At 43.6% G+C, this 12,088-nt stretch overlaps 1 protein-coding gene across 2 annotated transcripts in view; it reads left to right on the forward strand.

Annotated features, from left to right (window-relative positions):
* Positions 1–12,088, forward strand: part of LNX1 (ligand of numb-protein X 1) — a gene marked incomplete at its 5' end in the record, with an annotated part of 62,646 nt that overhangs the window by 22,641 nt on the left and 27,917 nt on the right. For both annotated transcript variants that reach the window (XM_082760191.1, XM_082760192.1), the window contains 2 exons: positions 6,840–7,081; positions 8,613–8,768. In XM_082760191.1, the coding sequence (XP_082616317.1) occupies positions 6,840–7,081; positions 8,613–8,768 (398 nt within the window). The remainder of the gene's footprint in view (positions 1–6,839; positions 7,082–8,612; positions 8,769–12,088) is intronic.

Consider the following 12,088-nt stretch of genomic DNA (forward strand, 5'->3'; position numbering starts at 1 on the left):
GAATAAAAATGTGTTCCAAGTTCTTTCAGCTGCCCTGAAAACTAGTAGGAAATCTGGAGGCCCTTCCCTCAGCGTAAACAGTCCCATTTAAAATGGGAAGCTGGTTCCTGCTGCAGAGAGCAGAGCACTTGTTTAATTTGTGTCTGGCTTTGGCTGTCTGTTCCCTGTATAGCTTTGGGAACTGTGGGAATTGAACTCTCATCTCTTCTTCCATTCTTCATCAATGCAAGACGCTTTAAGGGGACTGTACCAAAACCTCTAGCCTTCCTGGCTCCTCGTCTTCAGCAACCATAGGAACGGGAGCACATCCTTGTAGCTGATGACAAACATAGGCATTATAAACAACGCTCAGTATGTGTTTTCTTCATGCTCTCAGAAAAGCTTTTTATTAATCTATGGGAACTGTAGGTAAAGAGTCATTTTTCTCGTGGTACACCCAGGTTCATACAGAGTAGCTGACATGGAAGAGTAAATACACAGCAATGCCTGCGCACGTTCCTTATATAATATACAAATATATTTTGTTTGACAGCGTCATAGTGCAAGAGCATTGTGAAAATGACAGCCCTTCCCTGGGGTCAGATCTTTATGGATAGGACACAGCACAACATTAGGCTTCACTAGTAAGGTAGTGGCAGAGTTTGTTGAATTATGATGGCTCCATTAAAACAAAAAGCAGCAAAAAACACTAGGAAACTGTAACAGGAATACGCGATGTTAAACTGAAATAATAGATATTTTAAAGGTTTTTCCTTTCTTGTGGGAAAGTAGTTAAGCTAAATAGCTTTAGCTTAAAGAAATAAATGTTATGAGAATCTTTATAAATATTTATAGAGTAGTAATGCAGAAATATAGAACCACTAAATCTGCTATGTGTTTATACTATAGCAAAGGTCTCTGGCTGACAATAGAGAGGGAATAATATGAGAACATCTCTCTGACAGCCAGACAGAGAAGCCATTTGCCTCATATGAGCTTCTATCATGGTTACCACCATGCTGACATGGAGAATAGCTGTGTTTATGGAAGCAGAGGATTGAATAGCTCATCCTCAACCTGCTGGAGGCTATGGGGATCTAGTCACTAATACATGCCTCCTTCCCAGCCAGCCCTGATTGCCCTGCAAGTGCCCCAGGTGTCAGGAATTGGTCCATGAAAGGCTTTTGTTTATATGGTCATTGGCATGTTGAAGTGAAAGAGCAATAGTAATCAGGACAATTTCTCGTTTAAGTTAGGTGGAAAATGAGCATTTTTTCCCAAACAAATGGCAAACCTATGGCACTGCAGTACAGGAGGCCATCAGAGAGCACAACCAAGTGCACAAGTGCCAGGGCAGAGCTCATAGCACTGCAGTGGTGAGCATCTGGAAATGTTGCTGGCATTATTATGCAATTCAGGTGCAGCTGCAGGAAACAGTCTGTATCTAGTTATGTGTTTAGAAAAATTTTTTGCAGCCTTACTTTCAGTGAGTATTGGTTGGAAATAGTAACCCAGGAGTTTAAGCATGATTTTTTAGACTGCTCTTCCTCTTCTTTATAACTATTGAGGAAGGTTTAGTGTTGGCAGGACCATCCTGGACATAGCTGGTGGTCACAGTAGCCCAAGGAATGCTCCTGACATGAAAAAATCCTTTATAAAAGGTGGAAAAGGCAGCAAAATTAAATCCATTAAAATAAAATTAATGTACTTATTTACAAAGCTTTTTTCATATGCAGAGTTCACACAGTGGTTAATCTCTGCAAGAATGCAGAAATACCAAGGAAAAAGGGTTGTTTCACCACACTGTACTGCTAATCCCTTATTTCTAAGAGTGATTTTTATATATAGAAATAAGAGGAATTTGGTATTCAGGACTGGGATTCACAAGAGACAGATTTCTGAGCAGGGACGATACAGCATCATTGGGTGCAAGGAGCAGCAGGGTTTTAGTCACCTTCCCATTGAAGATGTTGATGGCCTCTTAGGCACTGATTTAGTTGATCTGTAAAGGAGATTGTACATTTGTCTTTTAGCTTAGATCCATGTGTAACTCTGGATTTGGCTGGAGTTTAGGTGCCTCGTTCCTCTTTCATTTTTGGTTCCAGTTCCTGGTGTACTGTTGGCACCAGAAGACTTGCCATGAGCTCTGCCTGCAAACTGACCAAGTCAGCTCCCTCAGTTAGGCTGGAGTTTTAGAAGGTTTTAGAGTTTGGGCATCTGATCTAAAATCCATACAATTGATGTTCAGGTTACATTTGGACTGCAGTCACTGCTGGTACGCGCACTGCACAGCTGGCCCCTGTGGGGCAGGAGCTGCCAGCTCCTCTTTTCCCAGCAAAGGCAGGAGCTTCTGGTGTTGTGAGGTCCCACAAATGAGGCCATCATCACCAGGTTATCCAAGATGCTCCTTGTTGGTGGCCCTCAGTGTCCCCATCAGCCCTTCCAGCAGATCGGTTCAGGGTACAGAGCTGTGTGATGCGGTCGGGGCGTGATGCACACTGTTGGTACTTCTGGTCCAGGGTTGTGTCAAACCCAACTTACACAAGGACAAGACTGCTTGCTGCGAGGTCATAGCTGAAACATGCTTGTCTGCCCTAATCAGGGCTTAGCTTCGGATCAGCGATGACAGCCCATTATGCAGTATTTTCTTCTGCTGGGCAATTGCGAGTGCTTTGTATACATTATTCTTAATTGCACTCAGACAATGTGTCTGCCTCTGCTGTGCTAAAACAAAACAGTACCAAAATACGAGCGGGCTGGAAGCGAGGTCAGGAGAGCACAGCGGGAGCTGGGCAGGGAGCGCTACTGCTCGCTTCGCCTGTGCCAGAGCTGGCCCTTCAGCACTGGCTGGCTTCCCAATATGCTCCCCAGAGCCACTGCCTTTCCCTGCCTGGGCAGTCAGGTGTGAGCTGGGGCAGCCTGAGAAGAGACACAGACAGAAAGCAGCACATTTGTAAAATAGAAAATATGTTATAATTACATATGTTTTTTCCCTGTTGTTTTAATTCATTTATATCCCTAGAAGTGAAAAATCAACACAGTTCTCCTTGTTTATGTTTTGCCTTTATGTTTTGCTCCCATGTCAGCCCGGGAAATGGAAATCCTTGTGGTCAGCTTCACTTTCAGGCCCTCCCTGCTCTGCTGTGTGAGTTGGGGACGCTGCAAGGGAAAGGCGTCTTTGTTTTGAAGCCACTGCTTTCATTTGAATTTGCAAATAACGTGGAAATTTTTCTGTTGGCTGGGAGTTTAACTGAAGTTTGTTTTTACAAGCACTAGGACCAAGTTAAAGCAGACATGTGGTTTTGAATCCCTTCGCTCCAGCACTTGGGATGTGCTAACACTGGAGATGGGATCTCAAACCCCCCCTGCATGCAGAGCAGGGCACGGGCACGGTAACGCTGCTACCTGCCTTGGAGCTGGACAGGTCTGCAGCTTGGGTGAAGGTTCAGCAGCCACCATGGCCTTCCAAGAAAGCTCACATGAGGTTTTGTGGATTTAGGATCAGAAGGGAGCTATTATGCTGAAACTGGTTTGGCCTGGGTTTTATTGGAGGTCATGAACAGAGGATGAGTGGAGTCGTGGCTCCACTCCCCCTGGAATTTGCTGCCGCAGCAGGGGAGAACAAGTCCTTCCCCATGCAGAGGACAACCATCGTGCAGCCAAGATTTCATACAGTGTGCTGCTGCTTGAAAAAAGAGGTCATGCAAACGGGAAAATAAATAAATCAATGAAATTCTGAATTTCCCGTGCACACCTAGCAATGCTACTTTAAAGGTATAAGCTGTGCAACACACATTTTTCATGTCTGTTTTTATCTCTTGCTTTTGGGCTTCAATTCGTTTTGATATCATATGGCTGCATGGAATTACTCTCTGTCCAGAGCAACTGAGAAGCAACATAAATCTGCAGTTCACCTTGGCCACCAGACAGCATTGGGTTCACTTTACGACTGGCCCATGTTAATCAGGTATCCTGCTCAGATTTCCATCCCTCTCTTCCAGCTGTAAATCAGGCAGCTGATTAATAATCATAGCGAGGGAGATAATTAGTACTGGCATGTAGCTGTTTTATGGATCTCTCTTTTCTGGGAGCCAAAGCCAACCATATGGAAAAATGTAGCTGAGACACTATAAATATGATTCCACTTAGACAGTTGTCTCTTTCTGTTTTCTGTTATCACAGCAGTGTCAGCACAGGGAAAACAATGAAAGTGAAGAGATGCTGTTGCAGATTTTATTACAAGTTCGAGGAGTTTTTTCATTCTTCAAGGACACAGTGTTAATCTGAAGAAAGAGGGCTTGCATTGTGCTCATTTATGCTGCCACAATTACTTAAGAAATAGATTCAGTGCTCATGCTTGAAGTGCTTAGGTTCTCTTTTAACTATTTCTGACAGAATTAGAAAGATATGATTTGTGCTTTGTGCCGTGATAAGTTGTCTTCTTCAATAAGCCACATCTTAAACTTTGTCAGCCCTCTCTGCATTCAGTCTTCTGCTCCTTGCATTTGGACTGCTGCTGCTAACTGTAGTGTAGTCAGCAGCAGCAAGAAAGGATTTCACAGAAAGTGAAGGCTTCAGCAGCACCATGCAGATGGACACCAGCAGCAGCTGAATCCATGCAGGTGGAAATCTTTGCACAGAGCCCCTTCTGATTTTCAAGCTAATCTTCATGCAACCCAACAACAACATCAAAAGATCTGCCTTTGAGGACCCACTCAGTGGGCTGGTGCCCTAACATAGTCCACTAAAAATTTACTGGCAAAGAAAATAAATGGGGAATAGGAATATCTCTTACTTTATTCTGAATCTTTGCAGGATCTCTGTAAGGCAAAGTCTGTTTCTGAAGAACAGCGAACAATTCACCCCAAAGCCATGTTCCCGTGTTTGTTTTGTTGCGGTAGCTTTTTAGACTGTTTTTTAACTTTGTGTTCTTGTTGAGTGTTCCTGAGACTGGATTACCTAATGTGATCCCACCACAAGTAATCTGACTGAGATTCCCAAAATATTCTACTGGAGAAGTCTAGGTAGGCTGCAGGCTGGGGAAGCCTTTGTGGTTCTGCTGCCTATGAAATGAGAGAGCATCTTGCCTGTCGTTTTGGGTGTGGGATACTAGGGGGACATGCAGCTTGATAGAGCTCAAGGAATTGAGGAAGTCAGCCCTTTTTTTTATGGAAGAAGGAATAGGAAAATGCCTGCTGCAGTGGAGACAGGAGAGCTCCTCCCTTCCTTTTTGCATTATTCTTGCAGCCTTGTCTTAGAATAGGTGCCCCAAGTGTTTTCTTGTTTGTCTTTTGAAATAGTTGAGAAACCTTCTCTTCCACAAAAGAATATTTTCTTTTGAGATGTATCTTTTTGCTTGTGAAAGGGTTTAGAAATAATTTCTGTTTCTGCCATTCCCATCCAAAGCTTAAAGTGGGTATACAATTCATACAGCTGCATCAGTGTGATACAACATGTTTTTGTTTTTGTTTTTTCCTTTTTAAGAAGGAATTTGCCAAAAGTGGTATGAGGTAAGTGTTGGTAAATCATAATTTAGTGCTAAAAAAGTTTTTAATTAAATCCTCTCTTAAAAAGCCAATATTGTAAGAGAAATGAAACCACTGATCCAAAGCTGACATAGAGAGCTCTGTGACTCGTCCTCATCTCATCTTTCTGTCCCAGGAACCGCTTCCATAAATCATTTCTCTCCCAAGGCCTCTGCTCAGCATACTACTCTTTTTTCTGACACTTAACCCACTAGCGCTGTGTACTGTATGTATTATGCATTGCCTTTTGTGCATGCCATATATTACGAAGAGCTTTCAGTCCCCAAGGGTTTCTGCAGCTATTTCAGTGAGTTCATCCTGCGGGGCACTTTATGAAAGTCATCAGTTCGCTTTTGCTAGGAAGAAAGGGATAATTGTAACAGCAAGTAGGCCAAGCTCATTAGATCATGATTAAAAGGCTGATTCTTTTTTAATGCGGTGAATGAGGTTCTAGTGGATGGGCACAGGGTAGAAGTGGCACTGGAGATAAGTCACAGGTGCTGTCTCCTTGGGCCACTTTGTCTCTTCGGTATTTTATAGCTTTAATTAAGTACTGAACCATGCAGAGCACAATGACCTTTAATTTTCTTGAGATGACTTTCCTTAGGAAGTCTTGATAAAGAAATGCAACATGTAGTCTCATGCCTGCCATCTGGGATGATCCCAGAACAGACAGGTGGGGTCACAAGTCACCTGTTTCTGGGAGCACGGGCATCTCTCCACCAGAAATGGAGGATTTTGTCACTGCCAAGTCAGGATGTAGGAGCTGGACTTTAATCTTGAATTATTTTACAGCTGGCCTTGAGCTCCTCACACCAGGAAAATTGGAGGGTGGATGAAGGAGCGTGGCACTGGGCTCCTGGTGCTACTGCTCACGTAGGCTGGCCAAGGAACAGGCCGGGGTCAGTTGCCTTTTATTTCACCAGCAGAAATAAAGAAGCTGTCAGGCCTCACCCAGCTCTCTTTCATTAACCAGAGGCAAGGGAGAAATTACAGGCTGTAGCCCTGGTGTAACAAGCCACTTGCTATCCCTGTCCTTTTGTCCCCACAGTAACTAATTATACACGGGCCTACAGGCAAGGCTGCAGTTCTCTTTCTTCCCTTGGCCAGCAGTAGACTTTCAATGTAAATCCAGCTAATTTAAGGGCAGTTTCTCTCCTTTTTCATTGCATAACGTGACAGGACAGGCACATTTCTCTGCTGGTCAGCGCCCATATTTTCTCATCCCCTGTGCCATTCGCAGTTAGCACTTCGAGTGACCCTGCTACCTGCAGTAAGCAGGCAACATTAATTGCAATTTGTTCTTACTTTTTCCTTCCTCTCCCTTCTCCCCAGGTGCAAAGGGGCATCCCACTACGGCCTTACCAAGGAGCGGAAGAGGCGCTCCCAGGACTGCTCCCCGGACCATGGCTCCAGCCTCACAGTCGCCGCCCTGGGCCCCGAGCTCTCGGCAGCCGCGGCCATTGCCTTAATGACAGACGAGCCAGGGCTGGTGAACCCAGCCTTCAGCCCCACCTCGGAGGACAGCCAGTCAGGCAGCAGCCCCGGAGACCTGCACAGCAGCAACCGTAGCAGGAGTAAGAATGCAGGGCAAGGGTTTTGGGGCCTGGTGGCCTCTCCCAGCACTTGTTTTCTGTGAAACATATGTGGTTGAAAGGCTTAAAAAATAAGAAAGAGAAGAAAAAGTGACAGTGAACGCTTTAATTTCACATGGCTTGTCAAAATGTGCATTCAGTGACCCAGTATATTTGAGGTGAAAAACAAATTTTCTTGCCCAGGGGCAGCATCAATCTGAAGACTTACTGCATGCAGGCAAAGTGCAAGTCTTAAAAAAAAAAAAGATTATTGAGACAAGTCGGCTTGGTTGGAAGAGAAATGGCATGTGTGATATATCAGGGACACAATGCAACCGTGTAATGGCTTCACCAAAACACAGTGGCCCAAGTAACCCCCATAGACCATGTGATGGGCACCTACCCAAAAACCTGTTGGGAAACATGTTTGGCAATTGCCAAGTATTTTCAGGAGAACAAACCTTAAGAGAAGCAGCTGAGAGCCTGGGGAGTGTTTGCCAGCCTCCCAGAGCAGGGCATTTCAGAGGTCCTGCTGAAATATCCACTGTCAGGGACATGATGCACCAAGAGATCTTGCCTTAATTCTTTACCATTAATTCTATGTCAAAGCACATGGCTCTGATGAGACCCGACTGAAGGTTGATTTGGAAGCATTAACAGTGAAATCAAATCTTGTATTTGAGGTCTCTGGAGCCAAAGTTATGTTGCACTAACCTTGTGTTGCACCAGCTCTGTGCTGGGATGAAGGATGGTGAAAGTTTAGAAGAGCAGCACTATCCCCTTGTGCACATAGAGTGAGAGAGAGAGATGGAAAGGGAAGGAGCGCGAACACCAGGATGAAATTAAATCCCACCAGTTTTATTGAGTTTAGAGGCCACAGTCTGGTTTGAGGGAATGTTGTGTTATTAGATTACAATGTTTGGCAACATGCAGAGCTCAAAGAGACAGAACAGTAACAGCCATGAAGATATCTTCAGCAGGATGGAAAGGAAAGCGAAATGTTTTGAAACAGTTATCACTTTTCTTTTTTAGTCTTGTCTTACCCAAGTTAGATGTGCCTTGGTCCCACCTGATGATCTTTGAGTTTTTGACATCAAACTACTGGCTATTTTTGACAGCTTTGGAGGCACTGCAGGGTTTTGAGGCAGTAGTGGGTTTTTATTCAAGAACAGTTTTCAACAATGACTTCCAGATTTTTTATTTTATTTTATTTTTGTCAAACTTATGCTTGGAAAGGGCAGTGTTTTTTCCTTTTTATATGCATTTTTCACTGGATTGCTATCAATTCTGTTTTGGCTGAGGATTATTGTCTCTCAGGCTGCCACACACACTTTCAGATACAGGTTTATGTGTAATTGTACCTAGATTCAGGTGGATGCAATCTTGGAGAATCAGCTGGAGTCAGATGAAACACTGAAGTGCAAGAAGCCTTGTAATTGCTATTGTGCCCTGTCATATGCCAATGGTGCAGAGATGATGTGGTTCTTGCATGGTGCTGCTGAAATGTATTGATTCATTTTTCCTGCTGTTGCAGCCCGTCACTTCGAACGCTCCACTATAAGAAGCAGGTCTTTTAAAAAAATAAACAAGGCATTCAGTGTTCTTCGAAGGACTAAAAGTGGAAGTGCGGTTTCCAACCAAGCTGACCGAGAAAGGGAGGCTGTTGGGAACTCTGTTCCTGGAGAGGAAGGTAATGCTTTGTTCTCCTTGTGTTATCACTTAAAATGGGGCAGGGGACCCTGTGCATGTGGGAACTGGCTGACTGTGATTGACATGCCTTTCATGTGGTGAGGTGCAAATGATTAAAAAAAAAAAAAAAAAAAAAAAGGCAGAAAACCCAACCTTTTCTGTATTTTCTTCCTTTTAAAAATCTGTTAGTGAATGGCAGGGAAGAAGAAAGCTGGAGCTGGGGGACCTCATGTAGGGCTATGGTGGTAACTACCCGCATGCTACAGCCAACCCAGTACCCAAGGCATGGGACCCATGCGTCTGTGTCCTATTACTGGAGCTGTTGTTGATTTGCTCTATTATTTTGTTTAAGAGACTTTGCCAGCATGTGTCTGTTTTCCCCGTAAAGCAAATGGATCACAGTGATCACACAGTATGGGAATCTCAGGTGTTTCTGCTAACCTTTATGAAGCATGGGAGATTCCCAGTGGAAGGACAATAGGAAAATGTAAAGCACTGTAATTATTCCTGGACTTCTGCAGGATCCTCAGTGGACAATTTGTATTGCCTCAGTCAGGCAGGTGATGAAGTAAGAATGTTCTGCTCTTAGATAGTGGAAGAGGCAAGTTTCTCTGACATATGTCAAGGATGAGGGGTCTGGCAGGCAGTAACACGTAGTATTTGGTGTTCTTGAATCAATAAGCAAACATTACTAATTGCTTTGGACCGTAATTATGAAGCCAACATTAGCATTCATACACCAAGAGGAAGTGATGATAGAGCAGGAATCGTCATCTTAATCAAGGTCTTGACTGAATTCATTATTCCTTTGCTTGATGCCTCGGCACCTTACCTCTCTCCCCAGATAAAACGTCCAGGGTAAACGCTCTAAGAAGGCAGCAGATCCAACTTCCCTTTACTCTATATTTCATGCTGTCAATGAAACGCACAGAAAATAAGGAGAAAATGCTGCCAAATGCTGCTTTGGGGCATGGAAATTGTATGACCACCTTCTACCTCAGCTTATAGTTGACTTTGCTAATAGTTCCACTGAACATTTGGTTTCATGTCTAGAGACCACAGGGGTGATCTGGATGCCAGTAACACCTAGCCCAGTCCAGATGGTAGCAGAAGAAGGTGTGAAGATGGTACTGGTCTTTACATTTCCAGCAGAATGAAAAGCACTGTTGTCTCCTTTATAAGGGATATATAATGGGGCCCTGGAGTGGTGATCTCTCTGTCAAGATCATCATTCTGCACTTGATTCTGCTTGTGGTGTCATTCTTCTGCACCAAGCATGCCTGTAAACTTCCAGATATGTCCTACCTCACTGGAAAAACCAGGTAGATGTGTAATTACTTAATGAGCAGTTACTCTTATGCATGAGATCACAGAAGCTCAGTACCCAAATGATAGTATTAATTACACATGCAAAGAATGAATTTTGATTGTGCTGTTCTGGAATTTGGTCTTTAAAAAAATATGCAAGCAAGTTGCTTGCAGCAATATAAATGCAACTTTAACAATAATTTCTCTTCAGTCCTTTGCAACAGGTTCTTTGTGCAATGGCATCTCAAAGGCACTCTCTTTTTGTTGGAAGAGGAACTGAATATACTTCTTTCTGTTGCAGTTATCATCGTCCTGCCAGCTGGGTGCTGGAAAAAAGCAGCCCCATGTGTCTATCTATCTTCCCATTTCTGCTCCATTCTCCTGGAAATGGGGGTCCTCCCATGGGTGGTGGGAGGTCCCAAAGCTGGGTGTTAGAGCACCAATTCCTGCTGCTGCCTCGCCACACGTTTCCCAGGTTCCTGGCTGACAGCACACCCTGGCTGTGTTTCTTGCTCCAGGGGATCAGATGATGCCTCTTCTCTTCTCTGGTGCCTCCTCTCCTCACCAGGTTTAGTCCTGGGCAGAATGAAGCTGAGATTGCACCAGCTTCACAGTGGGGATCAAATGAAATAACCCCTTCTTGCTGGTATAAAGCCCACTTCTTGATAAAGGAGCTGTCAGATCATCTGCCAAAGCTCAACAGTCCCTGTTTACACCTGGTATAGGTTGTCTGTCCCCCATTTTCAGATTCCCCTCATCTCAGTTCAGATGTCTCCGCTTAATTTCTTTTGGCTGTATGTTTTTCAAAAGAGCTCTGAGAGAAAAACCATAGTGCATACCTATGTGGTAGCCCCAGTATCAGCAGCACAGATAAATTTCTGCTGCCACATCACTTTTTTGCCTACTGCAGAGTGTGTAGGTGCCTCTAATCTGAAGCTGATATCTCTGCTGGGCCAGTGCTCAATTTCAGTGTGACTGTGGGGGGTGTAGGACAAAATCATCATTCCTGATGTGGGAGGAATGGTGTCCAAATAGCCATGACTGTGCTTAATTTCAATGCTGAATGCAGAACTGGGTTTGGAAAACTCCTTTGCTACCCAGGGACACTGAAAAATATGTGTAATGGCAACTGTATTTTAATTTACAGCAGAAGAATAGTTACAGCCTAATGCTATCTTATTACTGCAGGTGATAGCAGTCCTTTAATGTGGAAATGACTTCACGTTTTCCATTTGCAGCATGTGGTTTGGTTTGTTTGAGCAATGTTGGGTACATGCATTTTGGATTTAAATGATACAGGCTTTCTTTGTTCCACTGTTTTAACGTTTTAGTGATATTTTCAGTAGAAATCATTTGTTGTCCAAAGCAAAGAAAATGTAAAAAAATGAATGAAAGTGCTAACAGTGTAAAGAAAATGTTTTGGGGAAAGAGATGTTAAGATTTTCTCATCTTTTAATAATTTGGTCATTTGAAAATGACAAGTTAAGAAGCATCTGTCTGCGGCGTGGCATCCAAGGTTGTTATGTTTACCTGAGAGAAATCTCGCCAATAGCTCTGAGTTACACTAGATGATCTCTGAAGGTCCCTTCCAACTGAACTGTTCTGTTCCATTCTGCATGTTCATAGCTCTCTGGGCCTGAAGTAGAAGTTAGGGAAGTGTAAAGGAGATCATTTCATTCTGAGAAGTGAGGGACAGCGACAGGGACATCCTTCCGGCAGTGATGCATTTAAGACGTGATATCTTTTGACTGGATCTACTAGTGTAAATGACCTTGGCAAGCTACTTAAATGATAAAATATCTCCGAGCAAAGACTGCTCTGGTTTTGCTATGCTTATTTGTATCACTGTGCTCTTAGTTTGGCATCACACTCTTTAAATTCACTTCCAAGAAAGACTATATATATAAACTCTTCACTCAAACTGATCTACAGATGTGAGCCGTAAACCAGCTAGCTATTTAGGAGGAAAGAATTGGGGAATGCAATTGCAAAAACCTCTATACAATTTTACAG

Source organism: Aythya marila (assembly GCF_965140915.1).
Source record: "Aythya marila genome assembly, chromosome: 4".
In the NCBI taxonomy this organism is placed as follows: Eukaryota; Metazoa; Chordata; class Aves; order Anseriformes; family Anatidae; genus Aythya; species Aythya marila.